This window comes from Zootoca vivipara, chromosome 2 (assembly GCF_963506605.1).
Source record: "Zootoca vivipara chromosome 2, rZooViv1.1, whole genome shotgun sequence".
NCBI lineage: Eukaryota > Metazoa > Chordata > Lepidosauria > Squamata > Lacertidae > Zootoca > Zootoca vivipara.
Genome location: NC_083277.1, coordinates 92777616 through 92801270, shown reverse-complemented (window position 1 = coordinate 92801270; position 23655 = coordinate 92777616). Strand labels below are relative to the sequence as shown.

General features: G+C 47.6%; 1 protein-coding gene across 2 annotated transcripts in view; it reads right to left on the bottom strand.

Annotated features, from left to right (window-relative positions):
- Nucleotides 1-12887: 12887 nt before the first annotated feature.
- Nucleotides 12888-23655, bottom strand: part of GRIN2C (glutamate ionotropic receptor NMDA type subunit 2C) — a 116577-nt gene continuing 105809 nt past the window's right edge. For both annotated transcript variants that reach the window (XM_060271856.1, XM_060271855.1), the window contains exons 11-13: nt 22407-22594; nt 20243-20475; nt 12888-14438 (exon numbers count right to left, since the gene is read on the bottom strand). In XM_060271856.1, coding sequence (XP_060127839.1) covers nt 12888-14438; nt 20243-20475; nt 22407-22594 — 1972 coding nt within the window. The remainder of the gene's footprint in view (nt 14439-20242; nt 20476-22406; nt 22595-23655) is intronic.

The following is a 23655-nucleotide window of genomic DNA, read 5'->3' as shown; positions in this document are numbered from 1 at the left end:
GCCAGTCTGCAGTGAGAAAGCTGCTTTTCTCTCCTCCCACTGTGGCCGCTGCCAGGCTACTGGGCTACAAACCATGAGTGGTGAGCCAAGAACAGTTCTTGGTTATGGCTCATGGTTTGTTTGGAGTGAGACAAACCTTGAGCCCAGGTTCAGATGTTAACACTTTGCTAAAACAATGTGGTGGCAGCAGGGGAGAGGAAGAGCGAAGCAGCCATGATTTTTGCTGAGCACCGTGCACTTGTTTGTTCACACCACGTCATAGTGTTACATGCAAACCAGGTCACTGAGAGACTAAAGCTTGTCCAAGGCTGTTTGTTCCTTTGCTTGAGCTCCGTTTGCATTTGGGGAAAGGATCTTGGTGAGTTAGTAGCATCAATAGAGGTGCAAGCAGGACTTATTTCTCCCTTTTTGGACCTTACCCTACAGCAGGCTTCCTCAACCTCTGCCCTCCAGATGTTTTTGGCCTACAACTCCCATGATCCCTAGCTAGCAGGACCAGTGGTCAGGGATGATGGGAATTGTAGTCTCAAAACATCTGGAGGGCAGAGGTTGAGGAAGTCTGCCCTACAGCAAACTGGATTTTGTATTCCAGACTTTACAGTCCTTCCTCAGCTGCATGGCAGGATTTGGGCCTTGGTTTGCTTTATATTTTGGAATTTGGTTTTAAAAAAATTAAGAAATGCAAGGGCCATGAGTTTGTGTCCTTCCCCCACCCTTTTTGTGTAATGATTTTCTTTGTCTGTGACAGAATGATGGATTAGAGCACAAACCAAAAATATAGTGGGCATTTATAAGTGTTTTCACCAGCAGATTAATTTTATATTCAGTTCCCTAGCATGTTGCTATAGTAGAACATGCATAAAGATTATGAGAAAGAAAAGCACTGTTGTAGCAGTAATACTATGAAGGGTTTGTTGTTGTTGCTATTTCTGAATACATTCAGATTATTTCTTTTATTAAGAAACTGTTACCATCCTAAGCCTCCTTCACTTTTCAGATTGGGGGTGGGCTATTACTGACAAATACTGTGACACGGACAGAAGCCTCCCTGCTGTGCCTCTGAGTCATAAACAGTTATGACAAGATACAGGTAGCGAACTTTAGGAAAGGACAAGGATTTACCCCTACCCTCCTTGCAGGAGTGCCAGCTTGGCCCCACAACCCACAACCGTGTTTGCCCAGGGCCATGGGTGCATGCAGCATGCATGGCTCTGGCACCAAAATTTGTGGGCGCCCGGCCCCTTCATGGGGAGTTTGGTGGGTGCTCGGGCACCCAGAGCCCCAGGGAGTTGGCACCTATGCCTAGTGGTCCTCTTTGCTTGTGAGGTATATCATCTGAACAACCAAGGCTGAAGTGCTCTACTCCCGCTGAACTGGGTGTTTAAGTGGGACTTCAAGGGGGCTTGTTCCTTCAGAGTACTAGGCATGTACAGGATCACGCTGTAATTCTGGCAATGGATGAACAGTCTATGATCCTGCCTCTGACTGGGTTGAGGATTCTGCCTCAGAAGCACTTGATGCTGCCTGACTTTTCAGTGCATCAAATGCTTCTAGGCTGGCAGAGGAAATACCTTGATCCCTTTCAGGATAAACACACGAGATAATTACTGTACGGAATATTATGGGAGCCAGGGACCAAACCATGTGATATGCACAGACCCAGAAGTGTCTTGTTAAGAGTAGGTGGTTCCCATGTTTCAACTTCTTTCAGAAGACAGCTCTCTGAAAGCTGCCTTCCCCCATTACAAAGAGATCAAATGCCTCCCACTCTGTCATCCTCAACTCTTATTCCCCCAAGGCACCCTTGCTCTCAATATTATCCCTGGGTAGAGCTTTTGAGTGGCACAAGGGAATAAGCTATTTCCCTATGAAATGACACTTCCGCATGGTTTAATTTGCAGCCAAGCCTGTTGATCTGCCCTGCTCAGTGTTTATTAGCATTTCAGAAAGCTGGCTGCGCTGGTACAATCTACTGTTTTTATTTTATGTATTTATTTTTGTTTCTTAGGAAACTTTGTTCCAGTTTCATCTTCTGCATCCTGCTATACACAAAATCAGGTTGCCCATAAGATTTTAGAACCAGAATTGTCGAGTTGGAATGACCCCTCAGGGTCATCTAATCCAACCCCCTTCAGTGCAGGAATCTGATCTGGATCATACATGACTGCTGGCCATCCAACCTCTGTCTAAACACCTCCAAGGAAGGAGCGTGCCCTGCCTCCCAAGGGAGTCTGCTCCACTGTTGAGCAGCTGTTACTGTCTGCAAGTTCCACTGTGGCAGCACAACCACCAAATTTGGGCCAGAAGTGCCATGCTTTCATAAGTTTAGAGAACCTGCTCTTTTCCTTTGCAGTTGATGGGGATGTGAGTGGTGCTGATATGTGGGCTTTGGGTGACATCACAAGACTACCCTTCCAGGTTTTCAACTTTTAAAAGCCATTAATTGTGTCCTTAAAACAAAACTACAGCGAGGAACAAGACTTTAAGTTGAGTTAACATTCATGTTGATCTTAAAAAAAAATTAAAAATCCACACCGTTTGCCCACTGCATAATAACACAGAGGGGGAGGGCAAGACAGATGACTGAATTAGCATTCAGTGCACTGGCCAATACATCTGTTAAATGCCTTGTGAGGTGTACATACATGAGGGGGTGTCATTCAGGCTTCCTTTCCTTAGACAAAATATGCAACAACTCCTGTTCATACCCTAAATGGTGCATATCGGGTTCTTTGATTTGGATGAATGAATTCAGCCCATATGCTTGCTTTATTTACCACACTATCTGAATATTTATAGTACTGAGAGAATGGCATAAAGTGACGAACGTGAAAAGTGAAACAAGGTAGCAGGAGTGCACATGTCGGTAAGGTGACGGGGGCCTGTGGGTGATGATGGGCAGGCACAGAAATGCCTCTTTAGAAGGCATCTGCCAAAAGTGCCTTCTTTCCTCCGTCCACGTAAGGAGAGGGTGATTTTAAACTCTGTTCTGTGCATTGAAGAAATGTAAGGATTCAAGACATTGTCTGCTCTTTTTTTCTGAATATACTTCCAGAGCTGTTTTACTTATTTCATAACATTTATATACTGCGTGATTGTAAAGGAAAACCTCAAAGCAGTTTACAAAAAGAGGGTAGGTTTGTATCCATCCATTCTGCTGGCAGATCAGCTCCATTGGCTCCTGCCTCCTTCAACTGTCATCTATTAGCACCCATTACAACAAGCTGCAGAGCAAAGGCAGGGAAGAGGAGCAGGGCCGCTCCATCACCTGAAGACTGACTCCTTTGGTTTTTCCTCTCCCTGAACTCTTTCCATTCCAGCTGATTATTGATAGTTTCAAGAACAGGTTTCTGAGTTTGCTTGTTTTCCTCTTCCCTCCTCTTCCCTTTTCCCTTCATTGCTGTGCTTTTAGGTTGGAAATCTGTGGGCAGAAACTGCCTTATTTATTTTTCAATTTTGTTTTTATTGATCTCATGTCAACCACTCTGGGAGACTTTTCAGCTGAAGAACAGGGTAAAAATGCTTTAAATAAATGCATAATAAATTTCAGCCTCTGAGATCTCTTTCCCTCTGCATTTCTATTTCTGTCACTTTTATTACTCACTTCCCCCTTGTCACCTAACCAAGGGAGCACTCCTGTAGCATCAGCAGAGGAAGAAAATGTTATAGATGTACTCTGCGAAGAACGAAGCAGCCTTAACCTTCTCCTCTGATTTATCATGCAAACATCCTTGCACATTTAAATCTTTGGGCTGCCAGTTCTGTTTGGAGCTCCTCCATGCTTACATGAGCTCTGACACACTGTTGTGTTTGACAGAGGTAGGAAGTGGGAAGCAAGAGGGACAGGAAAACGAGGAGTGTTTATGCCTGGCATAAACAAACAAGCAAGTCTTAACCCGCCTGCCCCAAACCCACCAACAATAATTTAATGTAGTTCATTTCAGGTGGACTTATCCTGAGGAAATATGTTTATGATTGCAACATAGCAAAGCACAGAAAGCCGTTTGGGCAGGATTAGAGTGCAGTGCTGATGTATTTTACGCACCGTAGTAACACGTTCCTGCATTTCCAGAAATAAAATCCATCTTATGCTAGATAAGTGGGTGCATGTGTGCATGCATGTGTATGCAAGATTCTGGATGTCGTCATGCAATCTGTAGTAAAGATAATGTCCCAAATTCCCCTCAACTGCCCAGAGTTCCGCTGAAGGGGCCTGGGCTTGCCCAGCACCCTCCCTCCCTCCCTTCCTTTTTAGCTGATGGTATCCCCGTGCTGCCTATTGGTATTTTGACTCGTGGGAGAATCAGCTCCTCTCAGCATCACATTTCCCTGTGCCCTTTTGCAGGCAGAGCCCACAACGTGTCACACGTGGCCGCGAGCTTTCCTTGCCAGGCCCTGCAATCTGCTCCAGCTGTGTGCCCTCATTTATCCCATGACGACACTGTGACAGCAAGTCCTGCCCTTGTGACCACGAGGATTGATTATTGTAATACCCTCTGAGCCGGCTGTCCAGACCAGCAGCCCCTCTTGCTCTCTCTGCCAAAGCTGCTTGTTCAGAAGACAACGGCATCATGGGCAGCCCTGATCCTGTTATCTCACCTCCCCGCATGCCCCTCCTTCCCCGGGAGCGATTGGCAACGCTGCTGAGAGCGCGGCATGTGGCGAACTGGACGTTGCCCTGTCGCACCATTAAGCCCTTTGCGGTGCAGGCTCTGGCATTTTAAATGTCTTCTGTCCTGTTTTACTACAGCATGCCCCGGGCTCCATGACTCAGGTGTGCACCTGTGCATTGTGTGTGTGTTTTCTTTTAAGGTGGGGGGGAACATAAAAGTGGTTTGGCTTCCTGCAGCTATGGATGCTAGTATGGATTAGAGAAGATGTCACAGGCTAGGCCAGGCATCCCCAAACTTCGGCCCTCCAGATATTTTGGACTACAATTCCCATCATCCCTGACCACTAGTTCTGTTAGCTAGGGATCATGGGAGTTGTAGGCCAAAACATCTACAGTTTGGGGATGCCTGGGCTAGGCTATAGAAAAGGGGAAAGTTCCATGACAGAGTATCTGCTTTCCAGGCAGACGATCCCAGGGTCAAACCTTAGCATCTCCAGTGACAGGAACAAACCGGCAAGAAATCAACCAAGCAAGTTGGAGTTAACTATTTATTACCAAAACCAGGATCTGCACAGCAGTGTCAGGCCTAATTTGCATAGCAACACATCTCTGGCAGGTCTTGCCCCCATGAAGCAGTTGTTGAGACTGACGGTCCCTGCCAATCCAACAGGGGAAAAGATAAGTTTTAACCAATAATGGATCTTCAGAATCCATATCCAAGCGCTAACAGGGATTTGCCCGACCTCCAGGCAGACAGCTATGTTAGACACACAATAAGGGATCCCTAGCAGGCAGTGATAGAACTTAGTTTGGAATGTTTCTAAGGGAGCAAGATTTAAGAAGCTGCAGATCTGAGAAGGTCCCTTCCTCTCCACAGCTGCCTAAGTCCCATCCTCTCTAGGGTTTTTCCCAAGCAATCTGAGACTGTGCCTGCATGAAGCTGACTTCTCCTCTGCCTCTTTATGCCTCTTCTAGGCCTGGGAGTCCAGAGAGTAGGAGAGCTTGTCGCAGTGGGAGTGGGAGACACTTGTTCCTCCTCAACAGCCGGACTCATCTCTGCCTCTTGGCCTCCCTCCTCTCCTGCTTCAGCCTCTGCCTCTGATTCTGGACTTCCCTCTGTCACAGACTCTTCCAGCTCACTAAGCCCTGTTACCTCTTCAGCTTTTGACACTTCCTCCCTGTTTTCTCCCTCTGGCCACTCATCGTCCCACCACCACTCCCCTGGCTCTGAGCCTTTCTTCCCTTGGGGGTTCCTCAGCTGGTTCCTCCCACCATTCCTCTGTATCCAAGCAGTCTGTGACGTCCAGGTTTGCTCTTTTAAATTCTGTCTAGGAAATACCAGAAACATTACATTTTCTTCTCTCACCTTTGTCTTTGACTACTCAGAAGGCAAGCAAACTAATTTAGGGAAATGGTGTGTGTGTGAGAGAGAGAGAGATAACACACACACACACACACACACACACACACACACACACACACACACACACACGTTCATACCAAAGAGATGTGGCTGGAGGACTGCTTAACAGAAAAGGAAAATACGAATGTACAGCCATGTTAGCCAACATGTAACTTGTAGCTTTGTGTATTTGTAGCTTTTGAATTTGGTAGCCAAATTCAAGGGTACAGGCAGTCCTGGGCAACTTGCCCTGCCCTGCTAGGACCCAAAGAGCCAGGAACCTGAAGGAGACTGAAGACCTGTTTCTCATGAGAAGCACACCTCCCCATGCCAATCAGCAAACTACTTTTTGTATTGGGGGGGGGGGGTGTCAAAAGCAGCTTCTGACCTGGTCATAGGGCTTAGCTATCCAAAGAAACAAAAGCCCCAGGCTAGGGCAATCCTTTTATTTGAGCCTTAAAAGTTATTTGGACCCTGGGAGCTCATGGTTTGAACAAAGGATCTTCTTGAGCAAGGTATAAAATGATTGCAAACATTTCCAGTGCAATTTTGGGGAGGGGGACAGCTTAAGAAAACCCTCTAAATGTTTGTTTTTTAAACTGTTTCCCATTTGTATTCCAAGGAAGCAATGAGCTATGATCTGATTTGGTTGGCACTACTAATGCACCAGAGTATTTTGCTGTATTAAATTCTGTCTAGGGTATCAGAAATACTACATTTTATCCTCTCACCTTTCTTGTCCCTAGCCTAGCAAGTTCTGAAGCGGTAAACTTGGGTCTGAGCTGTACCATTTTAAGTGGGGTTCATTCTGCTCTGTTAACAACAACCACATCATCCTCCATATAGAAAACTTGATACCAGCGAGAAGAGTTCATGTCTAGCTCGTTTCCCTGACATGCTACTTTTCCATGTGCAGGAAATTTTTGTCCAGAGCAGCATTCACTAAGGGTAGTCCCTGCTTGTAGCCTGAAGTGGCTTAGACCAAGCACAGATTTACTGCTCCAGTTTAAACTCCTCTGCTGCCTTCCCACTTTTAGCCCCCATGAAATTTCCCCTTTATTCTATTCCCTCTTATTCCATTGTTTGGCTTCTGCAGCTGGGCAGGTTTTCAGCAATTATTCCAGAGGCTGGTTTAATTGGGTGCTATTTGTGTTTGTGTTCTCTTCTCAGGCTTGGACGTCTTGGTGCCTGCAATGGATGCTGACGCAGATGGAATAAATGTTTCAGTGGAAGTGGAGCCAGGACAGACATGGAATCTAACCATCTCTAGGTGAGGCAGAATAATGGTGTATTGAAGTCTATTTACAGCACACTGTAGCTATTATTATTATTATTATTAGGAGTGTGCTTGATTTTGGTGGGGATAATTCCATCAACCCTGGAAGCCTGGTATTCCCTTGACAGCATTTCAGTGTCTGTTTCTGTAAGTTAATGAATTGCAACTCATTAGCAAGCTTAAAACCATGGAGCCACCTGGTATGAACAGAGACATAGGTTTCTTATCTCATTATACATGATCAAGCTTTCCTTAGCACCTCAGCCCTTGCTTCCCCCCCCCCCCCCCCCGCAAGACCAATTGCAGTCATTAACAGTCATCAACAGGTAGGTAGCCGTGTTGGTCTGAGTCGAAACAAAATAAAAAAATTCCTTCAGTAGCACCTTAAAGACCAACTAAGTTTTTATTTTGGTATGAGCTTTCGTGTGCATGCACGATATCTGATGCACAATCAGGTATCTGATGAAGTGTGCATGCACACAAAAGCTCATACCAAAATAAAAACTTAATTGGTCTTTAAGGTGCTACTGAAGTCATCAACAGGTTTACCACTCCTATCAGCCCATCACCCATTCCCATCACCCCCCCCCACCCTCTGAATATACATAAGGGTCTGGTGACTTCTGTTTCAGTGTATCTGAAGAAGTGTGCATGCACACGAAAGCTCATACCAAAATAAAAACTTAGTTGGTCTTTAAGGTGCTACTGAAGGAATTTTTTTATTTTGTTTCGACTCAGACCAACACGGCTACCTACCTGTATCTGTAAGTTAATTGTTCAGGCTAATTTCATTTTACTGTAGTTCATGGACAGTGGCATTGGTTGGGATAATGACAAGCACTGTCCAGGCTCTCTCAAGCACAGCAGAGGAATTGGCTGGATGGTCAGAAGTGCTTAGTGAGCCTCCCCACCCCCAGCTGAGGAAGTTTGCAACTTGGAAAAAAAGGGCGATTGTCAGATCTGAGCTCACTGTGACTTCAGGTTTCGTAGCACTGCATATTTACAGGCAACTTTCAAATCTTTAACTTTTAAATTTAGGGTGCCTTGGTGCATGAAACAGCAGGGGAACTCTAAGTGGTCTCTAAGGTGCTACTGGAAGGAATTTATTTTTTTGTTTCGTCTAAGTGTTTTGCCACTGTGTGTGTGTGTGTGTGTGTGTGAGAGAGAGAGAGAGAGAGAGACAGACAGACAGACAGACAGACAGACAGACTCACTTTCATCTGGATATTCTTGAAGTACAGCTCCTTCCCCTACCGTAGTGTTAGGGATTAGCCAATATATTGAGCAAGTTAGGAAGCATCATGCCAGAAACAGCTCTAAATTGTTTTCAGCTGTGCACTTGTTTCAGTCGATACAAAAAGACCAGGAATAATAGTAGTAGTAGTAGAAATAAATAACTAAACAAGCAAGCAAGCAAGCAAGCAAATAGTGTGACATGGATGCAAATGTTCTGCCCATCCTCTTGCACACAGAAAATTCTCACTTGAATGATTTAAAGTATCAGCTAGTGGCTCTGGAGCCAATTGCTGCTTCATTCTAAAAAGTACCTGACAGAGGCAGCAGGATCTGCCTCCTACACTTGTTGGCCTCCTCCTCTGCTGTCATCTGTCATGCCCCACCTTCTGTGCAGGGCACCATTTTGAAAATCTTTGTGGAATAAGAACGACTTTGGCTACTGTGGTGGTGGTGGTGGTGGGGCACCTAAATTGGTTGGATTTTATTTCTTATGCTTCACACTTAAGATGCCTAGTGTTCACCCACTGTCCATGGCAGCTTAGAAAATAAGGATGTCTTGCTTTATATTGGGTGTGTTGCAACTACGTTTTCTTTTTTCATATGGGCTGTGACATAATGCCTTGCTATAGCACCTAGGGATTGTGAGTTATGGTCATTACGATTCATTAAAACATAAAAAGAGGGAGGGGGAGTTCTCCCCCCCCTCAACCAAACCTGAAATGACTCCCCTCCAGCAGAAAGAAAAGCAGTTCAGCTCTTCAGCCTAAATGAACTTCATTGCACTTTCCATGGCACTTTGTCCCAGGTATTTAGCAGGCGTTGTGGAAAGGAAACTTGGGCAGTTTGGAAAGGAGGCAACTCTGAGAGCAAAATGAAGGCAGTGCATTAGTCACACCAACCGCTAGCTATCTTGTGGTGTTAAGTGAAAAATTAGCAGTTAGGTGATAGCTCCTCAGGAGGCCTTTGATCCTACTGTGACTGTAATGAGACAAAGTGAATGAATCTTAAAAAACGAGCCTTGTGGAAATGAACAGGCAGAATATCAAAGGTCTTTTCTCTCTCTCCTTAAAACAGACTGGAGCTAAATTAAATGCATTTCCTCCAGGTTTTTGTTAAAACAGCTCAACTTTCATGCTGTCAAGTTTGCTGAGGGCAGGGAAGGCTAGGCAGGGGCATTGCTGAGCTGTGATATTTTCCAAATACTAGGCTAGTAGCCAATTTTCAAAAGAAATTGAACACACACACACACACACACACACACACACACACACACACATATAATTCCATGATCTACAGAAGTGATTATCATCTCATGTAGCCTCAAGGTGAATATTGTAAGACTCTAGGAAGCTGGTGGGGTTGCTTTGCTTATGAATATATAATTGACAGGCTATGGTCGAGACCTGACTTGCCCATTGCTAGTGCATGTTTGTGCTGCTTCTGTAATGCCATGTGAAAGATCACTCTTTTACTTCTCCTGTTTGCTGGAAATGGTTCTTGGCAGTGAGGGCTACAGGAACCTCCATAGAGGACGCAGATTTGTTTCACCACTAGCACCTTCTAGGGCTGGACAATATATCAATATATTGTCCAAAACCAGTTTCAAGTCCATATCATGATGTTGGTTTTATATTTTTTGACCGGGCAAAATATTGCAAATCATGATGTGTGTGTGCTCGTGTGCTGTGCAAAAATCACATTGTGGGGAAAACTGTGAAGCCGAGCCAATGCCTCTACATAGCTTCAGCCTTATTTCAGACATTGTGATATATCAATATATCACGATGTTTATTTGGTGATATATTGCAATGTTGAAAGCCAGATGTTGCTCAGCCCTACTATCTTCAAGATCTGCATGTCATATTTTCCTAAGGAAAATGGCCAAATTATAAGATCTATCCATGACAGTAGAATCCCAGGGGGTTGCAAACTATCTCTAAATGAGAAGTAAGATGCTACGTGTGTGGTTTCTGATGGTCCCCACTTGATCAAAGGAACTGCTCAGAAGGGAACATGCTGCCTTTTCCTTCACTATGGTGCTTTTAATAGTTGGCTTTATGGTTTGCAAAGCTTGCTACAAGCAGAAGTCAAAACAATGCTATAAACCAGTCCCTGTGCACCTATCATTTGGGGATGGGAGGCTCACGAAAACCTGAATTACTGGCAGTGTAGGCTGACGAGATGGCTGTCTGGGCCTCATTGCTATCAGTTGCCTGAAAAAGGACCAGAGTAAACTTGGGTTCAGTAAGCAGCACTGCAGGTACTTGAAGCTTTATAGTTGGCTAGAATAGGGACTGCAAGGCATATCTTTGAGCTGGCTTAATGTAAGGTTACATTTTGATCCTCAGCTCTTGAGTGCACCCGCAGGACCTTGCCTGGGAAGGGAGCTCACTACAATTCATGACAACATGGAGCAGACATAGGCAATAGGTTTACAAATTGCCCGAATTACATAAGGAATGTATAACTTGAGAGCACTTACAACAGGCTTGAAAGGCTACCCAGGGCATGCTGGACGGCTGTCCAGTTTTCATTTAATGGATTTGGGAGACCAGGTTATTGTGCAGAACTGAAAACCTAACTGTTGATAACCCCACCCAACAAATTGAAATTCACTCACAGTCCTGCATACTTTCACGGATGCTAGTCCCAGTTAAGTTGCTTCACTCATTTTCAAGTATTATTAGCACGTGGTTCAGAGTTTTTGAACAGGGAAAGCAGTAGCTTAGGGCAGAGCATCTGCTTGGCATGCAGAACGAGCCACGTTTAGTCCTAAAGTAGGGAGAAGGACACTTCTTGTCTGAAACCCTAGACAGTTTCTACCAATCAGTGCAATCCAGTAGTTCCCAATTAGCTAATGACTGAGGAGCCCCTACTTTTGAAAATTTAATAATTCTATTGTAGAATTGCAAAGCAATTTTTTGAACAAAATGTGGGGTGGCCCCTAATAAGCAAAGGATTTTAGGTATACTAAAAAAAAAACACCAGACCATAAAATTTGTGATATTACCATGCAAAAATGACAAAAATAGTTGGGGGGAGGCAAGAGACAGGGCCACAGACCCCCTGGGTGTGTTCTGTGGACCCCCAGGGGTCCTCGGACGCCAATTGGGAACCACTGGTGTAGACAATAAGGAACTGACTCTCTATAAGGAAGCTTCCTATGTCCTATGAGTGACCATTGGGGTCCTTTTCTATAATTCTAAGTTGGACCAAAAAGATTTCAAAAACTCTGTGAAGATGGATAAGAGCTCTAAGTAATGCTATCTGGTCTCATTCTAATCACTAGATTTGCAAAGTCCCAGTTGTAATGTCTGTTTAAAGTGGTATGCTACTGCTTTTAATTCATAGTGCAGTGATGGTAGTCTATTGCTAAAGGTGTGTTTTAGGACCTAGGTTAAAAACAGTGGCAGGTTAGTCCCATTCTAATGTGAATTAAGCAACAATGGCAAGGAAAGGAGAGTTTGGTGCATGTCCCCCCACTTATCTACTGTTGCCTTCTTAACTAACCAAGGACCACAGGCTCCTCTGCCTTGACACCCTTGTTCTCCTGGTGGGGCTTGGAGAGAGAGAAGGGGGAGAAGGGAGGGAGAGAGAGATATTAAGGCAACATCTAGGGATGTCTCATGTCCTGGTGCATTTGACTCAAGGGAGGTTGAAGGCGGCAGCCTTTGTTAATGTGGCCAAAAAGAAAGAATGAGAAAGGAAGGGTGTGTGGATACATTTTAAGAAGTGTGTCTTTAATAACCTCCATTTGGCATTTTGGGCTCTTTACGAAGATCCAGAAAGTAATGTAAAACACTAAAAATATCATACTATGCCCCCCGTTCAGTCCTTTATACAGTCTCCATTTATATCAGTGCATTATGGGAAAGCAAGATAGTCCTAATCATTTTATTTGTTTAATAGGAGGCTGTTGGGCATTTCCCACTGTGTCACGGACAGCCATGCTCTGAACAATAAACTGGCACTGAAATGTAGATGGTTGACACTGCAACTGATGCTTCATAAGCTATCCACAGAGGAAGCATGACTGTGAATCACCACCATGAGAGAGTCGTCTTGTATGCGAGTGAGGGCATCCCAGTGCCCAGCAATGGAAGACTTGGAATCCAGCCATTAAAGTGCCTTCAGCTGCTCCCGCTTTGCGTTTTGGTCCATTAGAGGATGGAGAAAGGTCACTTGCTCTTACATTGATCCAGGGTGGAAGTAGTGAAGAGACAAAGAACTTTCTGCTGATACCGGCTTAACAGGGAGACACAGACTGCTGGCTTGGAAGGTCTTGTCTCTTGCCCTCCTGGATGAGCTCCTTCTCTGCAGTCTCCAATCGAGCATCAAGAGCCTCAGCATCTTCCCCCCTATCAGACTTCGGACTCTAGGCTAGAGATTCGCCTCCATGATCTTCCTGCGTAAGGGCTGTGCATCCTCTGGGCGCTCAGGAAGTCTCTCCGCTCAGTATTGACCATCTGAAGAAACGTTGGGTCCACCCTGCTGCGGTCCCTGTAGTCTCTGTAGGTGCTACCAAAATACATGGTCCTCTGGCCATCCTGGTGGACCAGGAAGTCCCTGCTGCAAGGCGACCAGGGAGCTCGGCTGAAGCAGTGCTGGGTGGCACTGGACTGTTCGCACAGCTGCGGGGAGCCCGGGTAAAGGCGCCCCCAGTAGATAGGCAGGTTCGTGTACGAGTTCATGTAGGCATACTGCTTGTGCACCACCGTGGAAGAAGCCTTGTGCACGCCTGAGCTGTTGTGCTGGCAGGCCTCCCGGTACGAGGGGAGCCTCGTGGACTGCGAATGCAGCAGCCGCTGGTCCTTCCAAGGTAAGCCGTTGGGCTCCACACATTTCCTATTGCATGTATAACTTGGCCTAAGGGCACCGGGAGGGTAGGAATGCGTTCCAGGCACTGACATTGTTTTTGGAGCCCGGCCAGCTTTGGGGAAGAGGTCTGGCACATCCCCATAGGCTGAGGACTTCCCGTGATGTTTCCACAGGCCTAGAGACTGGGGTCTCTCCTGCTCCCAGCCAGACCTTGAGAGATTAGCTCTCTGGCTCGGCTTCTCTCTCCTTAGCTCTATTGAGTCAGATTCTTTGTACAGAAAGGGTCTGCAAGTCCTGTCAGCTTTGGGGAAGGAATTGTGCACACAGGCATGAGGCGGCAAGTGGCTCTCCAGCTCCTTTCGCTTCTCGGAAGTGGAAGCCAGCCGCTCCACCTGGGCTGAGCTGTCATCACCACCTTCTCCGTACACCAGGTGAACGTTCTGGTGGTGGAATTTCTCCTTGGTGTGCCCTCTGGCCAAGGACAGCTTATGCTTATGCTCAGGTAGAGGAAGCTCCCTAGCAGATCCTACTGGGGAGTGGGGAGCAGCACTAAGGTGGTTTCCAAGTGGCACGTGGTTTCTGACATGGGTCTGAGGTGTGGGTCTTACCATGTAGTGTGGGGAGCTGTTCACAGTGGAACCGGGGAGCACCTTGTCCTCAGAATAGCTGCCTCGGAACTTCAGCGGATGAAGAATCTGTGGCTGCTCTAGTGTCCCTCTCCAGTTTTCGCTGGCTGGGACCAAAGACTGCTGGAGCGGAGAAAGGGATTGTGGAAGATACCTCCCAAGCCTCTCAGCTACTGCTGCATTGGAGGCATGAGCTGGCCTGGTAGGCCCACTGGTGTTCTGCACAACAAGCTGAGGAGTCCTTAGGGAGAAGGTGGTTTGGAGGTTTTCGCTCCTGTTTGACCAGTTCTCAATGGTGCGTGTGGCATTCTCCAGGGAATTCCCCACACTGGCTGTTGACACCATGTTCTTGGCGGCCTGCAGCATCTTCAACACATTGGCTTGAGCAGAGTTAGCAGTGACGTCTGGTTTGTGGATGCGGGCAGGACTCTCCAGATTCTGGACTCCATTGAAGCAGCTGTAAATGCCCTGGAAAGAAAGAGAAGAGGGAAGGCAGTGACAAGTAGGCATGCCTTGGAAAGGGGATGAGCTGGGGGGTGGAGAGGGCAGGTTGGCTTAATGTTCAAGGTCATGCAGGACAGACATTACAAATACTGAATGACCACATTTTTCTGAGCGAACTGGAAGAATGTTCAAAATGTTTGAGCAACAAGATACTTAGGTAAGCTAGTCTATTGACAGTCCTACCTGCGCTGTTGCAAACCAAGTGCTTCAGCCATTCAGAGCATACTAGGAAGCATTCTTTTTCTGCTAAAACGGTTTAGGTGAGCTGTGGGTGGGGCATTTTTTAATCTTATGAAGTGGTTTCAGAACTTGGGTGGAAGATCAGGATTCCATTATAAGCTTGATTGGACCACTAAACAAGGAGGTTGATAAGAAACACGTTGTCCAGGAGGTTTTTCATGTCTGACCCCCCCCCCCCCCGTCCTGGGCACTCTTAGCATTCATAGATCCAACTTCCTCCCTCTCGCTACTTCTAGCATTCCAGTTGCCTTGCACTGTTGCTATGAAATATCGCAAGTTTCCTGTTTGTTTCTTAGAGGTGTAGTAATTCTGTTAAAATGTATCAAGCTTATACATTTTAGAATCACTGTACTAGATTAATTTTATCTCCTGCTTTCCATCCCCCAGGTTTAAAGATCCTACACTTTCTGAATCCCCGTTATCTGAACTTCGGCCCAGTATACCTGGAGGAGCGTCTCCACCCCCATCGTCCAGCCAGGACAATGAGGTCCAGCTCCGAGGGCCTTCTGGTGTTTCCCTCATTGTGAGAGGTGAGGTTATAGGGAACTTGGCAGAGGGTCTTTCAGTAGTGGCTCCCACTCTGTGGAATACCCTCCCAGCAGATGTTAAAAGACTTTTGGAGGCAGCCTTGTTCAGGGAGGTTCAGTGTGTTATGCTGTATTCTGTTTCTATTATTTTTTTATGGGAGCCAGTTAGATGGGAGCCATATAAATTATTATTATTACTCAAATTCATTAGGCCCCATTACTCCTAAGGGCCCTCAAGGTGATCACATTTGACAAGATTAAATAAAGCAGGTAACTGCTGAAAACTAACATTTTAAAGTTAAGAACAGATCGAGGACAGAGGTGACAATAAAGGGCCCTGTAATAAGAAACAGGCCTATTCTGATACTAGAAATCTATCCAGATTATATAGGAACAAATTTCTCTCTTGCTTCTGTTCAACATTAGGTAGTTTTAAACACCTATTACAGTGGTGCCTCGCTAGACTAATGCCCTGTAAGACGAATTTTCCGCTATACGAATAGGTTTTGCGATCGGAGGTTGCCTCGCAAGACGATGAGGTTTTTTTATGGCTGCCGCTTCGTCTTGCGAAGCGTGGCCATAAAAACCTCCAATCGCAAAACCTAGTGAAAGGGGCATTCGTCTAGCAAAAGGGGAACCAGCTGTAGCAAGGGAAGAAGGCAAAGGGGAGATCAGCTGAGAGGCGCTGTCAGCGCCTCTCAGCTGATCTCCCCTTTGCCTTCTTCCTGTGCTGCAGCTGGTTCCCCTTTGTGTTCCGTTGGTCTCTGCCGGTGAGGGGCAACCGGCAGAGACCAGCAGAACATAAATGGCTGTAGCGCGGGAAGAAAGGGGAGAGAAGTGGAGGAACGGATCCGTTCTCCCACTTCTCCCCCCACCGCCACGCCATGGACACCCGTGAGCATAGGACGGGGCTTCGGAGAAGCGCTGCGCCTTTCTGAAGCCCCGTCTGATGTTGGCTTTGTGCCGGGCAGCGGCGGGAGAAGTGGTTCCTCTGCTTCTCCCGCAGCAACCTGGCATACAGCTGCTTCCCTCGGCAGCCGCCGTCTGAAGCCAGGCGGCGGCTGCTGAGGAAAGCGAAACCGGCTTTGTGCCAGGCGGCGGCGGGAGAAGCAGAGGAACCGCTTCTCCCGCCGCCGGGTACAAAGCGGCGGCTGCTGCAGAGGGAAGCCGGCTTTGGCTTGGGGGGGGGGATAAGGGGAGGAATTCCTTGCCTTCTTCCCGCTGCGGCCAAGCCAGTCCCCGAGCCGAAGTGCGGCGTGACGTGGGCTTTTTGCTGTTTGCCTTCCCCGAGCCAAGGGGGAGGCATACGGCGAAAAGCCCCATCCCGCGCTGCACTTCGGCTTAGGGACTGGCTGGGCGGCAGCGGGAAGAAGGGAAGGAATTCCTCCCCTTCTTCCCACCGCCGCCAAGCCAGTCAGCAGCGGGGGATCCCCACTGTGTGACAGGGGAGATGTGGGGGAAGTGCAGGATATTTCCTGCGTTTCCCCCACATCCCGCCCGACACAGCGGGGGATCGTAGGGGTTTCTCAAGCCCCCGACGATCCCCTCTGTGTGACAGGCGGGGTGGGGGGGGGAAGCAGCCAGCAAAACGCCCCCGCATTGGCGCGCTTCGGCCCCGTCACCCAGAGCAGAAGCTGGACGGTGCGGGGACTTTTTGCAGGCTGCCGAAAGCTCCGCTTTCCCCTCACCCCGCCCGACACAGCGCAGATCAGAGGAGGCTTCTCCTCCGATCCACGCTGTGTCGTGCGGGGGGGGGGAGCTGTCGGCGTCAGGGGGAGAGGAAGGAAGGGAAAGGGCTGCTTTGTCTTCCTTCGTTCCTCTCTCCCCCCCCCAACAGAGCCCGCATCTGATGGGGGTTTGGAAGCCCTGTCAAATGCTGGCTCTGTCCGGGGAGGCGGTGGCACACACCTCTCTTAGCTCGGGGGAGGCAGGCAGGCAGGCAGGCAAGAGAACAAACGCCTGCCTGCCTTCCCCGAGCCAAGAGAGCAACCACCGCTGCCGCCGCCAGGCCCCCGGAGCCTATAGGAATGCATTAATTGACTTTTAATGCGTTCCTATGGGAAACGGTGCCTCGCTACACGAAATTTTCGTAGGACGAATTGAGTCCTGGAACAAATTAATTTCGTCCACTGTACTTTGATCAGGCCTGGCAGGAAACAGTTAAGGCATTTTATGTTGGAGCAGACAATGCAGCCCCAAAATGTAGAAGCAGGAACAGGCAAATCAATTTCCTGGTCTTTTCTCCAGTACATTTCTAATTGGGAAAAGATTGTTTTTTGATTGGTTTAATTTCAAATACATTTCACACAAATTAAGCAGCAGTGATGCAGTCCTCTACAAATTGCTTCATGAACCTGTCACAGAAAGCCTTGCTCTGTCTTACCAGTACTAGGGAAATGGGTCATGACTGGGCTACAAATACTGAAAAGGCTCCTTGAGGGTTTACAGAGTAGCACACTTGTTGCTTTCTCCACAGGCAGGTTGACTGTGGAAGGCTTTCTTGAGGCTGCCCTATCCACATGTTGCTTTCTTGACCTGAAAGAATTGTGGCTGCCTAAGAGCTGACATCCAGCTGAGAAGGAGCAGGAGCAGGCAGTTGTTCACTATCCAAAGCTGAGTTCCTAGCAGAAGGTTGTGCCTGGTTTGAGCATTCTTTGTTAACAAGGCCCAGGTGGCCATGAAGAAAAACTGTGCAAGGCAGAGGTGGCTTCTGTTTTTACACTCTGCCTCCCTTGTTAGCTGTAGCCACAATGGGCCTCATGTTGATACCATTCCTCCAGAACCATGTATGAAAAAACTAATTTCCATAAAAATACATTTTCAATTTTAAAATTTCAGGTTGGCATGAGGAGGACTGGAAGCTGTCCATGGAACCTACTGCATTTTTCGGACCATAACATGCACTTAGTTTTTAGAGGAGGAAAACCAGAAAGAAAGAAAATTCTGGTTTTCCTCCTCTAAAAGGCTGGGAGGGAGGTGCTGGAGGGGGAGCGAAGGAGGCAGGGGAAGTCCAGTAGCTTTTGCTGGTGTCAGAGGAGGCAGGGGAAGCCCGGTAGCATTGCTACCATACTTCTCCTGCCTCCCCCACCCCTGTCGACACTGGTGAAAGGGGGGAGAAAGGTGGAGCCCCATAGCGATGCTGTCGGGCTTCCCCTTTCTCCCCCGCCTGCTTTCACTGGTGTTGGAGGAGGCAGGGGATGCTGCTGCAGGCTCTGGCAGGGGCAACTGCAGCTGCCCCCTGCTCTTAGGTGAGCCGGTGGCAGCATCAGAGGCCCGAAGGGAGTGCTGATGCTGCCGCCGGCTCTGGCACGGGCAGGCTTGGTAGCCGTGGGAAACCGGTTCTCGGCGTCCTCCTTGACAGCGGGCAGGGAGGAGGGAGCTTTCCTCCCCGCCCGCTGTCAAGGAAGCCGAGTGGGCAGTGGCGCCCAAAAGCTGCTGTTTCTCGCCGCCACCGCCTGCCTCTCATAGGAGCAAGCGCAGTGCCTCTCCAACTATGAGAGGTGGGCGGCGCGGACACCTACCTCACTCGCTCGCTATTTGCTGAGAAAGAGGTGCTGTGCCTCGCCCAGCAAACAGCGAGCGAAGGATGTCCCTTTAACCCCATCGGGGCTGGGCATGTCCCTGCTGCCGCCGCTGGAAGATCGCGTCCACTATTTCAGAGCAGGAAGCAGCGGCGGTGGCGGCACGGACATGCCCAACCCTGATGGGGTTAAAGGGACACGCTTCCCTCCCTCTTTGCTTTGCCCTGCACGTCCACTCCCGGCTAGAGGGAGGGACGGGCAGGATCCATGGCATTTGCTCCATAACATGCACAGAGTTTTCCCCTTGCCCTTGAGGAGGAAAAAAGTGTGTGTTATGGTCCAAAAAATATGGTATATGTGTGGAGAATGTGTTCAGCTTATCTTTTGGTTGCTATTTTGTTAACGTTGTTTTATAGATGGTAAATGCTGTATTGATTTGAATTGTGATGTTTATCTTATTTTTTAGTTGTTGATTTGTAAACAGTGTTTTATAGATTGTAAATGTTCTACTGATGATTTGTTAATTATTATTCTATTTGTGATTATCTATAATGGTAGTGTTATTTTTAAGCCGCTTTGGGATTTATTTGAATGAAAAGCAGCATAGAAATATAATAAATAAAAACGAATTCATTTAAGCTACCTGCACAACCCGTGTATTGAAACTGAATAATATTGTTTGAACGTGGCGACACACCAGGAATCAGACAAAGTGAAACTGAATTCTTGGCTTATTCTACCTCCCAACTTCAGAGGAGGAGAGGTGAATGCTTGAGTTATCACTTTGCACTGGTTCCTTATTTTGTTTTTATGCACGTAGGTCAACACTGTGGTTTAGCCCTCTATGCAAATATGACCAGCGGCTTTGAAGAATAATCTCAAAGTGGTATGCACTGTATTTTTCGCTCCATAGGGCGCACCTAGGGTGCGCTGGAGGGGGAGCAAAGGAGGCAGCAGTGGTGGAGGGACCAGTCCGGTGAAGGCAGGGGAAGCCCGGTAGCCTCCCCCGCCTCCTTCCAACACTGGCTTTATCGCTGAACACGGCTGGCAGGTGGAGATGCTGCAGGTGGCTCCCTGCCACCCCGCGAAAGCAGGCTTGTTTTGCAAATGGGGTTGGCAGGGAAGAATGAACAGCGTCCCTCCGCCACCCCGTTTCTCGCTGAGCACGGCGGTGGTGCGGGGCAGCAGAGGAGATGGCGAAGGGGGTGGGGGGAGCCCGGTAGCGAGCGCGCTGGTGGCGGAGGGGGAAAGGAAGAGCCCGGGCTGCTCTTCCTCTCTCCCCCCCTCCTGCTGCTGAAGCTGCCACCAGCCCGCTCCACTTTTGTGAGCGGAGTGCACTGGCAGTGGGGGGGGGGGGGGGGAGAGCCTTCGCACCATAAGACGCAAGGAGATTTTTCCTTACTTTTTTGGAGGAAAAAGGTGCATCTTATGGAGCAAAAAATATGGTACATAGGAATACATATCTACATGGCATCCTTACCCTGCTTATAGCCAGAAGGAAATCCAGCTTGTTAGACTTGGGTACAGAATGTCTCAGCTTCCAGTAGACCAGGTGTTCCCAGGCAAAGACGAGCAAGCTCAGCCCCATGGCCACCAGCAGCATGTAGAAGACGCCCGCCATGTTGTCAATGTCCAGCTTGCTGCTCATCACCTCATTCTTCTCATTTTGGCAGATCCCTGACAACCACACAGTCTCTAGCTTCTGTGTTTCACCTGAGAAACAAATAACAAGAAGGGAAGACAGTCAAATCCTAGCAAAGTCCTCTGATTGATAATCACGGCTAGTTGCATCACAGGTAGTTGAACCTGAATAAATTTAGATTATTTTTGGCTTGCAGTATTCATCATCCACCTCATCCAAGATATCCATGCCTACTCAAGTAAAATTTCCTGTGTTCCCATGACCTCCCATAGGACTAAACATTTCTGGAGGTCAATACCATGGAAAAACCTTTCCCCTGCCAACAGAGCTTAATTTTAAGCTTACCAGCTTCAGGGGCCTTATAGTATAATCCTAGAACTGTAGAGTTGGAAGGGACCACGTGAGTCACTCCAATATGTAAAGTTAATGTGTACACATGCAGAATGCATTTCCTTAATCTGGCCATGCACCTGTCCATCTGGGGATCCATTTCAGAAGGTATGGTCTCCACCCAGACCAGAGTCCTGGGAGCAGCTGTCCACGTTTGGGGTGTTCACCCCATGCTCCTCACTGTCACCCCCACCACTGAATATCTCTCTGGTTTAAAACACAAGAAGCAGTGTTCAGAGAAGAGACAAGTCAAGACTGTGTGACAGGAACTCATTAAAGGGACTCTCTGATGTGTTCTTTAACCTTATTTGCTTTTGTTCATATAACAGCATATTTGTCTTTGATCATACGTATAAGTGTACAGACCTTCCCTTTTCCTCTCCTTTTCTCACATAGCCTGTCTCCTTTCCTGGCTCTCTGATCCCCCATTATGTTCAACATTTCCTTAAAACACTTCCATCTGAACTCCCCCAACCCTGCACACATTTTTTTAAAAAAAACAAAACATTTTTTTGCACACAGATCACTTGTTAAGGTCTCCAGAGTGACAAGAGAGTTTTATTTCCTACTGAAGGGAAGAGAGAGTGATTTCAGAGCGAAATAACTTCCCAGGCACCTGACAAGGAGACGTTGTGCTTGATTTAATGTGGACTACCAAACAGTGTGGCAGGGAGGAACAGCGCTCTGAAACCTCCTCAGAATTCTCCCTAATGGCCAGAAAGGAACTCTGGTCACAGGCTGGCGGCTCAGTGGAGAGCGCCAGAATCCGAGCATACAGTTGTCCTACCACCCTGGGGCGAAGCAGCCAGCAAGACAGAACCGACGGGAGGCATTGCCACATGGTGGTCAGGAAATTGGGTCAAGGAGACAACCAAGGCCTAAATACATGCAGCAACTGTAACATAAACAGGGGGCCTGGCCAGCAGCAACATGAGGGGGGGGGCGGAAATATTGGAGGAGGCACAAAAGGAGCAAAATACATGGGGGGCGAAGTTTTTCTCCCACATGGGATAAATGATCAAACCCACTAATCCCATTTAATTGGGAGCAAGCCCTACTGAAGTCAGTAGACATGGTTAGGAATGCGGCCTTAGCTTTCGAGTAAACATGTTTAAAATTGCAGCTTCAATTTAAATTCCCATTTATCCTCCAGTTATTATTTGTATGTGAAAATGCCTTTTAAAGCAACCACTATAATTGAGGGAGGGAGGGAGGGTGAAGGACTTGTGAGGGGGTAGCCATCCTTGTCCCTCTTTCACCCCTCAGGGTTTGAGGTTCTGACAGGCTGTTGGAAGTTTTCCGGGGGGGGGGGGGTTAAAATGCCTTTACACTTAAAAATAAATACAATTTTAAATAAACACAAAACTGTTGTGATTTTGCCAGGGAACATGGAGGGGTGGATGAGAAAGAGGAGAGAGGGAATAAAGATTAAGTGGGGTTCTGCTTTGTGAGGCAGTTGTGGCCAGGTGTCGTCCCCCCCAACCTGCTAAGACAGAGGTTTTCTTGTTCTGTGACCCCTTGGAATGAAATACATAAGAGACTACTGGCAACTACCCCTGAGGATGAGGAAACAAAGTGTGTTTTGGGGGAGGAGAAAGAGAATTCTACCTACCATCTCCCAGGAATTGTAGGAGGGCTAAATCAATTGGCCTCTTCCACTTGGAGTCCTTCTGGAGGGCAATGCCATAGCCAGTGGTGGCAAAGACCTTCCCGCTGCCAATGGTCACCAGCTTGCAACCCTCATCTTTGCCCGCCATGTAGTTGAGCACCGCGGCATCATATATAAATGCATCCAGCTTTCTGGAATCAAGCAGAGAGAGAGAGAGAGATGGAAAAAAATTAAGGGACAGCAACTACAAAAGCCGCACTGGGGGGATTGGTAAACTAGAGGGTTACACAGTGTAAAGAGCCAGGCTATAAAATGATGCAAGAAAGCAAGCGACGCTGTTCTCATCTGTGGGCTTGAGCATATTTGTAGGACAGTCCCAGAAGCTTCAATCCAATGGAAAAAGTGCTACGCTGAAAGTAACCTAGTCTTGCAGTGCAATCAAGGGGCCGGAGAAGACAGCACATGTCACCGTCTTGCTTGCAACTTTCCGGAAACAACTCGTGCCTCTCTTAACACTGAAGATGGGGACTGCACACTGTTCAAACAATTCATGTAAAAAATGGTGGTGGGATCTAGCATATTCTCCAGGGCAGCCACAACTGTAATAATTTGGAAGATAAACCACATTTTTCCCCAGCTGCAAAATTTCACGGTCTGAGTGATTGGGGGAGGGATCACTTTCTCCATATCAAAAGCATGGCCTTGGGGGAAAGCAAGCATCACCCCACTGTCATAAACAACAGAGCAGTCACTGTCCATATAAACAATTTCACAGAAATGCCCTTAGAAATGAACTATCAGGCTGTGGCTGCAGTCTTGTGCTCTCTTTCCTGAGAGCAAATTCCATTGAACTCTGTGGAAAGTAGGAAAGGCTGCTTGGCTTGGGCCTGTGCATGCACAACTGCACCTTTGCAGCTCCTGCAGCCCCACCTTGAAATGCATAGACAGAATGTGAATGTGCACTTATCCCACACATGCATGCTGCAGCCTAGGGCAGGTGAGTACAAGAGAAAAAGATGAAGAGTTTGGATTTGATATCCCACTTTATGACTACCCTAAGGAGTCTCAAAGCAGCAACATTCTCCTTTCCCTTCCTCCCCCACAACAAACACTCTGTGAGTTGAGTGGGGCTGAGAGACTTCAGAGAAGTGTGACTAGCCCAAGGTCACCCAGCAGCTGCATGTGGAGAACTGGCCTGAGAGCTTCCACTCCCTTAGTTTTAGAATACCACATCACACTCAAGCTTCATTGT